At 43.3% G+C, this 15,182-nt stretch overlaps 1 protein-coding gene across 1 annotated transcript; it reads right to left on the bottom strand.

Moving 5' to 3' along the window:
• Window positions 1–6,446: 6,446 nt before the first annotated feature.
• SPRYD4 (SPRY domain containing 4) lies at window positions 6,447–11,692 on the bottom strand. The gene is made up of 2 exons (XM_078689106.1): window positions 11,579–11,692; window positions 6,447–9,067 (listed from the first exon to the last, which is right to left on the bottom strand). The coding sequence occupies exons 1-2, from the start codon at window positions 11,670–11,672 to the stop codon at window positions 8,529–8,531; spliced, it is 633 nt and encodes a 210-aa protein (XP_078545232.1). The 5' UTR covers window positions 11,673–11,692; the 3' UTR covers window positions 6,447–8,528.
• Window positions 11,693–15,182: the final 3,490 nt, after the last annotated feature.

The raw sequence follows: 15,182 nt of genomic DNA, 5'->3' as shown, positions 1-15,182 counted from the left end.
GTTCCTTTTGTGTCTCATCCTCAGGCCCAGACTGGCCATAGCGGGCACCAGGCCCCTGAAGTGGGGAGGGGGGGCCGGTCGAGCACTTTGCCGAGGCCGGTTTTCTTTCCCAGTTCGGCCCTGCTCATCCTACACACAGGGTGGGGCATATTTCATACCAAGTGTTTCCAAATGTAAAACTAGAGGTTAACCCACATCCCCCTCTGGTTTGGTCAGACACTCTCTAATCAGCTTTAGTTGGCCACTCTCTCAGAAAATGGGTCATAAATATGCAAACAGGGTGGAAGGTAGGCATACATCTTTGCACCGACGGACTTGGGGAATGCCCTTACAACCTCCACCCCTTCCCTATCAGGGAACATGGATGAGGATGCTGTTCGGCTAGAAGCCTGGGTGAGGCAGTGTGTTAATGAGTTAGCACCTTTAACAATACGCGCCTCCACTAAAGCAAGATTCTCTGCCCCCTGGTAACATTAACTCTTAAAAGCTAGCAAAAGAGCCTGGCAAAGTTCTGGAAAGGAGGTGGCGGAAACATTATAGTTGGGAAGACAAACTTGAGGATAAGCAGGCCTTGAAGATCTGCCATACCATAGTCCAGTCAACAAAAACAAGTGCATTGGCAGGCGAGACCTAAAAAGCTGTCTGGAAGATAAAATTGAGACGTCCAAAAATAAAGGAAAGGAGATTTTAAAATCGTAAAGGCTAATGTTTGATGTATACCTGGGTATTATCAAGTGCCTTAAGCCGGGTTCTCCGGCAGACCCATGTCCAGCTCAACTGCTGGCCAGGGTGGCTCCGACCATTAATCCTGTGGTAAATGAGGTTCTTAATACATCCTTGTTAGCGGGCCGTGTACTTTCCATTTGGAAACACGCTATCAAAGATACCTTTGGCAGACTCTAAAGTGCTATCCAACCACAGACCCATATCTTTAGCTCTGGCCTTCTCTAAGGTATTACAAAAATATGTAAACACAGTCATATCGTAGTATATAGAAAAAAATTGCCTTCTGCATACTAGTCATTCAGGTTTCGGGGCTAATTATAGCAATAAAAAGACATATCTAGAGGTTACAGATCATATCAAAGAGAAGTTGGATCAAGGGGGCAGAGCTATTCTACTACTATTACACCCATCGGCGGACTTCAAAACAGTTCCACACACCAGGCTCCTGGAAAGGATTAGGAAGCTTGGCATCTGGAGCTCTGCGTTAAAGTGTCTGGCCTCTTTTCTCGAGGACAGAAGTCAAGAAGTTTGGACCCTACCCTTTACGGCCACCATTCCCAATTTGAAAGTGGGGGTCCCAAAGGGCTCTGTACTGAGCCCCACACTTCTCAATTTCTGTATGTCCCCACTAGCATCATTGGCTGAAGCAATCAGGGATAAAACTGATGGTACTCAGCTGCTCTTTACCTGTGAAAAAGAGGCAGATTTTGAGGGTGAGAAGATTAGATTATGCCTCACAGTGGTGTTCGATAGGCTGTTGAGGAACCAATGGAAGTGTAATCCCGAGAAATCGGAGATTATCTTTTTTGGTTCACTACCCCCTGTTGAATGGAGACTCTGGTGGCGAGGGGATTTGTCTCCCCCTCCCTCTGCTTAAATCACGGTCAAAGATCTCGGCATCTCTATCGATAGCTCCCTCTCGATGAGATCGCAAGTTCAATCAGTAGCTGGTACCTGCTTTGGTCTTTTGTGAATGCTGAAGAAATTCCTACCCCTGCTATCTCTAAATAAGAGGAAAATGGTGGTCCCGACACTGGTCACCTCCAGACTGGATTATGCTCCTGAGTATCTTCTCAACAGCTTGCAAGTAGTGCAAAATGTAGCAGCGAGATTAGTGCTTATGTTTAATCCCAGGACACATATATCCTCACACCTTAAGGCTCTACACTGGCTTCCTGTGAGAAAGAGGATCAAGTTCAAGGTGCTAGTGCTGTTTTTCAAAGCCTTACCAGGCATAGGTGCAGGTTATCTCAGGAAGAGGGTGACCCATCACAAGCCACCCAGAACGCTGAGGTCTTTCTCGAAAGGCATGGCTTCGGTCCCCAGGATACGCCAAGCCAGCTCTGGGGGACGATTCTTCAAGTTTCTGGCAGCCCAAGCCTGGAACCCGCTCCCTATGTGTCTCAGCTCTATAACACAACTGGGGTTTTTTAGAAAACAGCTTAAAACCTGGCACTTTTGCAACTAAAGGGAAGCGGGAAGATAGGTGGAGACCTTTTAGCACTGGGGCACTCGCTTGAGTAGCTGGGTGCTCTATCAATGCGTTCATTCATCTGATAACTTTCCAAAACAAATCATCACAGCTAAGGCTACCTTACATGCAACCACATATCAAGCATGGATCAAACTCAGTTTTGAATACTTAGAAACACAAGTATCATCCAACACAGATCTTAACACCATAAATTCAGTTCGAAAATATTATGAGTAGCTCCAGGAAGCTTTTGATATCCTAATACCATTAAGAACAACAAAACAGGACAAAAGAAAACAAGCATCTTGGAGTAATGCAGAACTACAAATTGCAAAGCACCGAACTTAAAACAAATAACTAAGACAAACTCCACTTACACAAACTTAGCAGGAGCTACAAGTCAACAAGAAAAACAGATTTTAGAAAGGTACTAGTCAAACATAATTCAAAATGCTAAATGTGCAAATAAATAATTTTTCTAAATTCTCACTGTATTTTGTAAACCTAAATGCACAGAAAGAAATTCAATTTCTCAAGAATTTACTGACAAACTGGCAAAACATTACAAAACCAAAAGCAGGCATGCTGGAATTCTACTTAAAAGAAAACACAACGAACAGCACCAACCCATTTCCAACAATCCCCTCCAATGGTAGGCTAAAGCCTCAACATTCCTTCAAACAACTACTGAAGTGAAGTTATGGATCTTAACAAAATCAAGCAGGCCAAGCGGGCTGCCTTTCTGAACCATGTCCACCACAAATCTTCAAGAACTTTCTGTTAACTATCTCTGCTGCCACACTAGTCAGAACCGTCATCAGCAATTGCTTAAGTACAGGAATCTTTTAAGAAGACTTAGAAAAGCCATACATACACCCATTATTGAAGAAAATAAACCTGCACCCACATGACCCAAATAACTACAGACCGATTACAAATGGACCTTCTCCTGGGCAAACTGATAGAAAGAGCAGAATTCTTCAATTTGTCAATTCAGCAAAGATAACTCCACACTTTCCGAATTCCAAACGGGATTCCGTCCATAAAGAGGCAAAGAATCTGCCCTCATCGCCATCTGGGATGACCTTAAAAATACAGTAGATCAGAACGGGGTAGCTGCAAAACTTCTCTTGGACCTTTCAGCTGCCTTCAACACAGCTGATCATGACACTGATCCAAAGACTCTACGAAGGTGGCATAGAGAAGACTCTTCGACTGGATCACACCCTACCTTCCAAGCAGAACTAACGCCATCCATACTCTCCTTTTCTCATCCAAACCGTGCTTCACAAAAGCAGGGGTCCCTCAAGGCTCTATCATCTCACCCGTGCTTTTCAACATTTACATGCAGTCATCACCGATAATGATTAAAGAATTTCAGCTCACATGCTACGCCTACGCAGATGACCAACATATACTTCTTAAACTGCAAAGTCCCAAAGACATTGGAAACTAAAAAATCTTCAGTTGCATCACAGCCGTTGATAAGTGGATGACATGGAGCCATCTCAAATTGAATGCATCCAAAACTGAAATAATTGTGTGGCAATTGGAAAAATTGTGACCCACTCTGCGCCTGGCATGTTTACCTGAGACCACCTTCTTAAGTATCCAAGGAAGTATGAAACCTTGAAATTACCATGGCCTCCAAGCTATCAATAAATGCCTAAGTGGATAAGTTATCAAGATCAAGCACTATGAAAACTCAGTGATGCATCTTCCCCCACCTAGGATCTCCACACAAGGTCCAACCTACATTAGTCCTTGTACTGTATTAAATTGATTAGGCCAATGGCCCCTACCATGGATCATCTTTATCAACTATGAAAAGACTACAAAAGCGGCTTCAGCAGCCACTGCCCCACTCGCCATGCAGAAGATGCTGAAGTGAACAGGCAACATGTGGTTTATTATTACCAGTGAGTGATGAGAGGGGGGGAACGTGGTGGGTGGGGGGTCTGTTGTTGGGGGTTATTCCAAACGTGTTCCAGTGTAACATGATGCCTGGTTCCAGGCCCAACCAAAAACTTTAATAAAGATCTTTTTTTTTTTTAACTATGAAAAGACAACAACAAACTCAGCACTCTGCTGCCATAGGAATCCTACTTGTAAAGCCACAAGCCCACATCTCCCCTGCCACGACAGCCCTGCAATGGTAACCAGAAGATCCACCGTCAAGCTGCTTTTTATCACCCACAAAGCAATACATGGAATAGGACCAATTTTCACCAAGAAATATAATTACCTGGTACCTCAGCAATGGAAGCTCCACTCCAGAACGACACCTCACAGGGTCAATACTGATTTGCATATGGCCATGTCTGAACTGGGGTGGCTTGGTGAGCAAAATAACGATGGATTAAACCCAGATCTGTGACTGGGGGTGAATGTTTTGCCATTGTGCAACATTCCGTCCATCATCTTGTGTGTTTTGAAGTGAACAGGCAGCATGTGGTTTATTATTACCAGTGAGTGCTGGGAGGGTTGAACATGGTGGGGGGGGCGGAGGGGGGGTCTGTTGTTGGGGGTTATTCCAAACGTTTTCCAGTGTAACAGGATGCCTGGTTCCAGGCCCAACCAAAAACTTGAATAAAGATCTTTTTTTTTAACTAAGAAAAGACAACAAATTCAGAACTCTGCTGCCAGAGGAATCCTACTTGTAAAGCCACAAGCCCACATCTCCCCTGCCTAGACGGCCCTGCAATGGTAACCAGAAGATGCACCGTCAAGCTGCTTTTATCACCCACAAAGCAATACATGGAATAGGACCAATTTTCACCAAGAAATATAATTACCTGATACCTCAGCAATTGAAGCTCCACTCCATAACGACACCTCACCTCAAAACCCCAGCATGCAAGAAAAAAAAAACATAGCTAGTACATCTTTCTCTGTTCAAGCAGACAAACATAAGATATACAGGTAACCATCTTCCTTTCAGAAGACTACTCAAGATTTGGCTTTATCCTATATGACCACCAAACTTAAAACACAAATGTACACCATATGAGTGTGTATGTAAACACGTATAATTTGATTACATGTATGTATTTAGATATGTGCATTTCTTTGAACAAATAGATATACTATTCATGGTTTAAAATATATAGACATTCTTATGGGTCTGCTTAAAAATGTATATATTAGTTATGAATAAAATATATATCATGTATTTATGATTAGCAGGTATATAGGTCACTGTATAGTTTACATGTATATTGTTTGATTTTATGCTTATGGGTCTCTACTTTATTTTATCTGTCACAACGTGTAAATTAAATATTGAGATAGATATAAAAACAAACAATCCATACGCCTCAAATGAATATAAATACAAAAATTAACTGTATGTACAGCAACACTTAAAAGTTTGAGTTAACTATCCGTACATGAACATATGGGACTTTATATAATACAATGCTATATCTAGTTACTATTTTGCACATACAAGTATACCTATTTTTGTTATTTATCTATATATTTATTACTTTACTCCTACTGTAGAAATAACAAAGCTTTCAACTCTTTCCAATGCACTACTGTATATCTCATACCTTTCTCAAAATACCCTCTACCTCCACTCTGCCTAATCCCAAACATCATTGTACGGCTATGATCTCCGTAATAACCCTTTCCCTCCCCTATCCCTCCTGTGACTCATCCTATACCTCCTTTTACTACTATGATCTCCCAAAGTAACAATTGCTAGACTCTTCCCTCTCCTATCCCTCCTTTGGATAATCCCAAAACTAAATTTCACTATCATCTCCCCAATAACCCTTTGTAGACTTTTCCCTCCCTTCTCTCGCTCCTTTGACTCATCCCAAACCACATTTTACTTTTCACTCACTCTATCCCATTAAATCCATCTAACAGACTCAAATTTACACCACTCAAATTAACGATGTATATTTCCCTATACTAATCACGAATCCATTTTGGGTTTTAGAGTAGCATGTCACTTGCCAAAAAGCACTTCAACTCCTCGTCTGGCGTGGTTAGTGCTATATAAATACAATTAAAAAAAAATATATCAGATGGCTCCGCATAGGAACAGAAACCATTCTGGGAAAGTGCCCCTAAAAATGATGTTTTACGAAGTTGTGGGATAAGCTATAAATTCCAGGGCAATGCAGAAGCGAAGAAAAGAGAAAAAAAGACAAGCTATGCACACATGATTCCTGAAATATCAATTTCCTTTAACCACAGACCTACAATTAAAAGCAAAAGGAAAAAAAAAAACTTAGAATAGTGAATATTTTTTTTATTGATACGCATATTATGCCCGATTGTAAACGGCTAGCCTAGGAAATGACATCACATTGATAACAATGATTCTTGGATCACAAGAAACTGGTTTATTAAACGGCACTTTCTTTGCTGTGCTGCTCCCACTACTGACCAGTTTATCAAGCACAACGACTGAGCGCATGCACTGCACACAAAGAGCAGCACACCACCCACAGCCAGAAAAAAAGCAGTGCGAACAGGTGCTGGGATATTGTTAGCCAGCTGCCCTTTCTGCAGATATATTTAATGCTGAAGAATACTGGTAATGCAGGGGCCTTCGCGGCAGTGGCGGGGGTTGGGTACTTGGGTGGTGGCAGTGAGAAGCTGGTACACTGGAGACCTGGGAGCCAGCTCTGCAGTATAAGTAACTAAACGGAGACACAGTCAAAACCCTGCAATAATGAAAGGCAGGAGTGTAGTGAATTCACAATTAAGCCACTCAGTCTGTCTTTTTAGGGCTCACTTATCTACGTCAGCTCAGCAGGCAGGAATGAGTCTGGGTGTTGCTGCAGAAGATTACTGCACGACCACAGACCAGCACCAGCTGAAAGTTGAGTGTTTAGTTGGGTTTTGGGGTTTCTGGGTTGAGCAACTTTGGGTGCTCCTCTAAGATTTAGCTATCTTTGCCTTTCTTGTTGATTGATATCATACGGTACCTCACAAGGGCATTATAGGCATGATTTTGAACTTAGTCGTGGCATCCAGGGGCTACCTCGGAATAGGAAACTGACATACACGCCGACATCCCGGAGCTTCCAGAACATTCCAAGGCTGACATCTCACGACTTGGACCGACAAGGACCTGGAAAACGTCCGATACGTGGCATGTAAAATATCATAGATCTGGGGCACTGAAAAAGCAGTTATACACAGTTTAAACTCACCAAGAAGAAATGGATTCAGTTCAGCACTGACTTTAAAAGGAGACTGTCAGTCCCTAAAACACGTTTAAGGGGCAGGTAGTGTCCCTGTACTTCACCAAGAGGACAAGGAGTCCGTATTCCCACTAGAAATTCTCCCCTACTGAATAAACGTACAATAGCTGGCTGAAGCCATTCTGAACCTGTTAATCGTTAGGAATTAGTATAAAGTTATGATACTTGGGAGAATACTGTTGAAGAAAAACTACTGTTAAAGTTTAGTCACTTTTCCTTTTTCTGGAATTGAAGATAGGGTGGGTAGTTGACGCCTGAAGGAAAATAGGCTCAGGCTTTTTAACTCGTGGGGTTACCTAGCATAAAGATCATGAGTAGGACCTAAAATTCCTGCCTTGACAGTTTAAAGAATGTACTACATGTGCTCTCTTCCCCGAGAAACCACAACATTCAGTTCCAAAAGATCCCAGAAACAGTTGAAGGGCTGAGTTTGCGGTTTCATTTAATAGTAAAGTAATTTTTACCCTTCCAGAAAACTCCCAAATTACCTGAATATATATTATTTCAGTTTTCTTTTACAAAAATACTCAGCAAACAAGTAAACACATTAATCCCTCTTACCCTGCTCAATTTACAATTTTTCAAGCAAAGTAGAGCCTTTAGTCTTTGGTCAGATTATTGTGGGGTGTGCTCGAAGTTCGCCCGTTGCTTGTGTCTCATACACCGCAAGTATTCGGTCTGGACTACTTGTTCTGTAACTCTAAGAAGAATGACTGTGTGCAAACTCGTAGTGACCTTTTTTCAACCCTGATGGTTTTCAGGATATTTAAGCATTGTCTCGGTACACTTACACAGAACATCAGCTCAGAAGACGGCCTGTGTCTGCTGTCCTCCCTTCCACAAAAAATATTTTCTTGCATGAATAATTCGGATCTTCTAAACACAGCACCCCACTACCGTCAAGTCTGCCCCACACAAAAAATGGGTCCAAGACTAAGATGTTATAGAAATCGGACTACAATATGGGTGATTTGAACACAATAATGCATTTCATTCCCACCCCATTATCCTGTGACTTGAAGATTTCCAAACAAACCTTCTCCAAACTGAAGTCAAGCCTTCCTAGATGAAGAGGCACACAGTTGAAATGTCGACACTGATCCCTAAAGATTAGCTGGTACATCAAGCCCAGAGTGAGTAAGCAGCTCACCATCCCACAAGGCAAAGGCAGGCACCACAGGGCCCCGGAATGATGTGTCAACAGTGTGGATCAGCATTTGCTTCTCTGCGTCCAACAGGCTGAGTTTTCTTCCTTCGAAATCAAGTAGCAGGCCCACTCTTACCGGGTGTCCAATTTTGGTGATAGGGATGGTCTTGTTACCTAGCATTGCATGCCACTTCTGGTGGGCATACGCAAACACCCAAGAGCGACTGCTGACACCAATGCACTCGTCTCGTGGCATGTCTGAGTCTGCCACACCAACCCGGAACTCGTTGGAACGATTGACGGTCACTTCCCAGTAATATTTTCCTTCACTTACAGCTGTATCCCCCAGAACAACAGCCCAATCGCGGAATCGCTCAAGGTTCTGGGGGACTTTGGTTGGATCTATCCCAAGCATCCGATATACAACACCTGTGTCCTTTTTGATGAGGTCAAGGCTACTGTGGGCAGTTCTCTCGTCGAGTTTGAAACTGATGTCTGCAAGAGAAAAGAAGTCATCATAGGTGGAAATGGCAGTTTTATTATGTCACACTTCTTCTAAAGTAAACATATTTAAACATAAAACGTGATAGCAGGAAAGCATCTGGCTGCCTAATCAAATTACTGTTTTTGTCTACTCCACTTCTGGTTGTCTATTCCTTTAAAAATACTTTCTATTAACTTATGTTTTGTGATGTCAGCACCGAGTTCATCCTACACTGTGATATGGATATGTTTTGTACTGTGCACTGAATAAATGTTAACATCACTTTACACCTAATTATCTACTCTCACTCGGACACCTCTTACTCTTCAGCTTCCACTCGGTTGTTGTGATTCCTTGCTTCGGTCTATTCCTTAATGTAGTGATCGTGCCCCTTGAATCGCCAAACCACCACACCATCACCCACAGCCTTACTACCAAGGAACACCACAATTTTATATTGTGTGGCATCTAATCGGAGGGATTATCTTCTGCCAGAAAATGCTGCCTCCTCCGTAAGATTTCTTCCATTTACGCATTTGATCTATCTACCATTTCCCTTTCACCTAATATAAAATTGGGATACTCAAATTTCGCATATTGATGACTTAGTCAAATACACAAAGATCAACACTGGAGCCTTAAAGGCCGAAAGCTCTATACCTTGTACACATGCTATGGCAACCTTCCAAGAACATTGCCATCTTTCTTTTTCCCTTGCTATTTTTCTCAGTAGCACGTGTGAATTAAAGTCACAAATGAACCTATTGGCAAGCTTGTGATGTTAAGTTATAATATGTTTGTCTGAGCTAAAAATACCTCTTACGTTTAAATTCTTTTTCCATGAGCACCGTCTTTGGATAGGTAAACAGAAAAGGAGTTGATGGATATCTGAATTTTGACTGAAGGCCAATGGATGCGGCAAAAAAAGATTGAAGAGTATTTTTGAGCTTTTTAAGCAAGATTTTGAAAGGATTCTCTAACTAAACAATATGTTCACAAGTGATGGGAAATTATTAGACCTTGATGGATGTATTGGACTCACTGAGATGTTTTCAGGCACTTATAATGTTTAGATGTCGTATCTGCTCAGTAATTCTTGCAGTATGTACACAGAAGTGAAAATTAGGTACAAACAACTGAGCACTGCAAACAAAGGGGTATAATACAAGACGTAGAGGCCAGCTCGGGGGGGGGGGAAGATGTTAGGGCTAGCAGGAATAGAGTGTTTAGACAGCAGCAGTCTCGTACCAGAGGGAAACGGTGGGCACTGTTCACTGCTGGTTTACCAAAGAAGACAAGGGGTAGTCACAGGCAAGGTGACGTAAAAAAGGTCATCTTCGGAGGGAGAACATTGCGAAATTACGCTGGGGCAAGATGTTGCAGCAACCTTCTTCTCTGTAGTCAGACTGAGTGGCCCTGGACTCGTATAACCGACCTTAGAAATAAGAAGTAAAAGGTACCTGTTCTCAGACCGTGAAGCAGCTACCCTATTTGGAGATCCTAAAATACCTAGGGCAGCAGAGCCAAAATACATATAGTTACTGTGCATATTACCTAGCAAGGAATCAGCAGTACATGTGGTGAGGAAACTCATTATGACAAATGCAGCGAAAGGTTTGTCATATTTTGTTGCGTCGGTAGAGCTGGGAACGCAAAACAAATTCTATTAAAAAAAAATTAAAAAAACAGTGCCAGTACAAATTAGTAGTGATCTCCCTCTGTCCCATGTTAGGTGCGAAGAGTCCTACCCGTTTTGTACAATATTTATCTAGTAAAAAGCAAAGCCCGATGTGGGATTATAGCAGTGATATACAATTCCCAAGCTGTTGTTTTTAAAGTCGAATCTTTAAATTTTGACTTTAAGAATCTATTCTTTCCATTTACATGCACAAAAACAATAGTTGCCAAAACCCACACCACAGTCCAACCCATGCTTTTTCAGTCAGCAGCACTTGCTAGGCATTTTCGTTTCATATTATTTGACAGGCATTTATTATTTTCAGTGTGCCTCGCTGTGGCTGTAAAAGGCTAATTGCCTGTATAGTGCAATTGTGATAGTCTTATCTATCCCCTTGGCAATTTCCCCGTGTACGCTCCTAATTGATGGCGATCTTATTTCTATTTACTTGTAGCTTTTGTAAAGCGAGGTGTGCTCTTCAGACTTTTCCCGGTTCCTTCTAGTCGCGTCTAAATCTTTGCCACCGACTCTAATGGGCTATGTTCTCCTATGCAACTGTTGTGTAAACACCACTTCTCGTGCTCTTTATTCCTGTCAATACTTAATGCTATTGCTGTTTTCAAAAGTTAACGCATGTTGATATACATCACCTTTTCTTCCTAGGACCCTTCACTGTACACGCCTTTTTCCTACTTAACGCACCTTTGCAGTTAGTCTGTTTTCAATGTCTTTTTCTGTGACAGCCTTATTTTCAGCTGCCTCAACTAGTGCCCTGTTAGACTGCCAGTGCCCATGGCGGGGCTATTTAAACGATAGGGTCTCTACAATCCCGCCTGCTGCTTACCCCTTCTCTGGCTCGCCATGAGCTGTCCTCCGTACAGCACTGTCCGCAGCCTTGGTCCAACCCTGCACAACACACGACCAAGGGGCGTCGCCATTTTGGAATCAGAAACGCTGGGCAAAGGGAAAAAAACGCACACAAAAAAAAACTGACGGGCTGCATCGAAACAAAAAACGGGCTATTCGACTATCGGCTAAGCCACAACGCCATCTTGGGAGAGGGTAAGAGCTGGGTGTAAAGGAGGGTATAAAGATGGGAACCTCGCCTAGCTGCCAGGGTTTGAGATTGCCAAGTGTGAAATTTTCATAATTTCAGTTTAATTGTGAGTGGGATTCCAAAGACTATGAGTGACACTTTTTTGCAGGTATAATCAAGCAATGAAGACTAGGAAAATATATAAATATCAGCAATTACACCCAATTGAGCAACAAGACACTCGTAGAAGATGTTAAAACCGCTGGAAAGCACCAGAAACTGAAGCATCTAGTGCCCTTGTAAGCTGATAGTACTATTAAGCAAAACGAGGACTCAGATCTGCACCACTCTCATTGACAGTGCGCGCGGTGCAACTCCAAACAAAAGGACGTTTCTATAAATTTCAGCAAAGTCAGTTATTGTAGTAGGGTCACATTATCTGTTGCGAAAACCGGCGCAGTGGGCCTGCCACTTGATCATCTGGAGTACAGAGAATAACATAATGACTGCTGTGGGGGTGCAGGAGGAGATAAGGAGGCGGATGAGGACTGTTTTCAAGATTGGGTGTCTCACTTGAAAGCGCACATCATTGTTCGTTGGAGTACTGAATGTATCCGAGGTGCAGACTCTCCACTACCAAAAATTTGAGCAGGTGTTCTGCTTTAATTTCTTCTGCTCTGACAAAACAAAATTAAAATTCTTTACCTAATCACTTTCCTGACTGCTCGACCTCTATAAATCTGGCCAAACAAATGAGCACAGGGACATCCATTGTATTAAGAGCACCAATAGTTTTCCTTGTTCAGGGGTTATAAGTGACCATTAATCTTGCACTTACTTTGGGCAGGCGACGAGCGGAGACGGCGCTGCGGCGACAGGCCCCTTCCCCCTAGGCTGGTACACACTCTCACAGGCAGCTGTAGGCAGCAGTCCGGCCCGGCGGTGGCGTTATTGACCCTTAGTTCGCAGGATCACGATTATACCATAGCCCACTGCACAGAGCACATAGTGGGCCGAAAGTGGCGAGCAGCTATCTCTGCTACATGGCGGCAGCAGGCTCATAACGGCGAGTAGCAGCTGCCAATGCTTATGGGCCCGGGTGACCCTCAGAGAGACCAAGGCATGCCTGCGGTGGTGCGACCGGTGGTGGCATGCTCATCCATCGCCTCAGCTATCCCGGACCTTTTATTTATCTGAGATCCTGCCTCTGCCATGACTGTGCCCGTCCAGTGAGAAAGCCGGTGTTTGCACGCATAAGCGAGGAGGCAAACAAAATGAGCATAGGAAATGCAATAGGGCCCGCATTAGGAAAGTTTGAGCTATTGGTCTTATAAATGATTTTTTTTTTATTTATGTGTTATTTTTTAAAATAGCTAAATTAATAGCTTTGTCATTTACAATGCCAATAGTTATAACTTTCGCAAATGTGACACCTATAGCATTAGTAATGCGTCATGTTTTGTATTTATGTGACTTAGATGTATTGATATTACAAATAACAATGGCTTTTAATTTTTTTTAAATAATTAATACTTAAATAAATTATTTGTAATGGCAATAGCTTAAACTTTTGCAAATAACTTTTGTGAAGATTATGTTCAGTGTTTTTGATTGTGACGAAAATCCAAGAACAGAAGTGAAATATTAACATTTTTTTGTGATTTGTAATAAAGCATGAAAGCTTGAAAACAGCTTGAAACAACATATTTGAACCAGTGATGCTGTAGTTGCGCAGAGTGATGCTGTGGTTGCGCTGAGTGATGCTGTGGTTGCGCTGAGTGATGCTGTGGTTAGGCTGAGTGATGCTGTGGTGGTGCGAGTGATGCTGTGGTGGTGCTGTGGTGGTGCTGAGTGGTGCTGTGGTGGTGCTGAGTGATGCTGTGGTGATGCTGTGGTGGTGCTGAGTGATACTGGGGTGGTGCTGAGTGATACTGGGGTGGTGCTGAGTGATGCTGGGGTGGTGCTGAGTGGTGCTGTGGTGGTGCTGAGTGATGCTGTGGTGGTGCTGAGTGATGATGTGGTGGTGCTGAGTGATGCTGTGGTGGCGCTGAGTGATCCTGTGGTGATGCTGAGTGGTGCTGTGATTGTGGTGTGGTGGTGCTGAGTGATGCTGTGGTGGTGCTGAGTGATGCTGTAGTGATGCTGAGTGATGCTGAGTGATGCTGTGGTGGCGCTGAGTGGTGTTGTGGTGATGCTGAGTGGTGCTGTGGTGGTGCTGAGTGATGCTGTGGTGGTGCTGAGTGGTGGGGTTTATTAGGCATACACATTCTCAGACTGTTAATAATGGGGATGACACACATTATGAGCCTGCAAGTAACTTTCCAGCATCCAGGGCCGTTTCTACCATTAGGCAAGACTAGGTGGCTGCCTAGGGCGGCAAAATGGCTAGGGCGGCAAAAGGGGGATTTTTTTTTTATTTTAACCTTCGAAAGTAAATCTAGGCTGCTGCCTAGGCTTGCCTAATGGTAGAAACGGCCCTGCATGCACGCTGCTGACCACCACTACCTAATGCGTTGGAAGAGGACGTGTGCTTTAGCACGCTCAATTGATAAACTCAAACTCAACTGATAAACTTTGCATCTAAACAAAATGTATTTCGGTAATCCAACTGCAAAGTGGGTTCGTACTCAAATACGCCGACTTTTGAACAAAAATAACCCCTCCTCTCCCTAAATTAAAAAGAAGAACCTTTTGAATCGCCAGAACCCTCAAAACTATGGAAAAGTATGAATTTCCATGCAGTCTTAAGAGCTTAGTGTGCATATGCACACCACGACTGACTCACCAGCACAGTTGATTGCACGCCTGACCTAGAGAAGCGTCCTTACACTGCACCGGAAGTACTAACGCTCTGTAAGAAGGAACACAAATGAGGGATTGAGAGACCAGCCATCAGGTGCGGTCAACGTTTGGATAGATTTCCTGGAAGTGTCTTGTCTGTAATTTTTGCATTAAGAAGTGGGTGAGCTGCAGCGAACAGCTCTTGTTTTCACCATTCATATCCCCAGGGACAGGCTATAGTGCCGTCATTCCTCGTTATGGGTTTTTGCATGGCCTGTAGATTTTACTGCACCGCGACTTCTTACGTCGTGCCCTGTGTGCTCTGCATGATTTTTCTGTCCAGCAGATCACTGCTGCATGTTGTTGATCTCCACGAGACTGCTCGTCCCGGTTCTGCAACAATTCACTGCGGAGTTTAATGAGGAGAGAGGACCCGGGAGAGGAGGTGATAAGACGGGAGTAGGGAGAGGAGAGGTGCAGAGGAACAACTGCAAACTGAGGTGTGAGGAGAGCTGAGGGAAACGTGCAGAAGGGGACGCGAGTGGTGAAGAGAAAGAACCGCGGGAGGAGAGGCGCACGGGGTGATGTGAGGGTCAGAGGGAGCCATGTACGAGGGACAGTGACTGGTGCA

The sequence above is a fragment of the Lissotriton helveticus genome, chromosome 1_1, assembly GCF_964261635.1.
Source record: "Lissotriton helveticus chromosome 1_1, aLisHel1.1, whole genome shotgun sequence".
NCBI lineage: Eukaryota > Metazoa > Chordata > Amphibia > Caudata > Salamandridae > Lissotriton > Lissotriton helveticus.
Note: the sequence above shows the minus strand (reverse complement) of the source record. Positions and strands in the feature narration are given on the sequence as shown.

Excerpts from the sequence above, each read along its gene's own strand:
- SPRYD4 (XM_078689106.1), bottom strand. The coding sequence starts at position 11,672 with ATGGCGACGCCCCTTGGTCGTGTGTTGTGCAGGGTTGGACCAAGGCTG. Across the intron at positions 9,068-11,578 it reads CATGGCGAGCCAGAGAAGGG|ACATCAGTTTCAAACTCGAC; the intron begins GTAAGCAGCAGG and ends TTTCTCTTGCAG.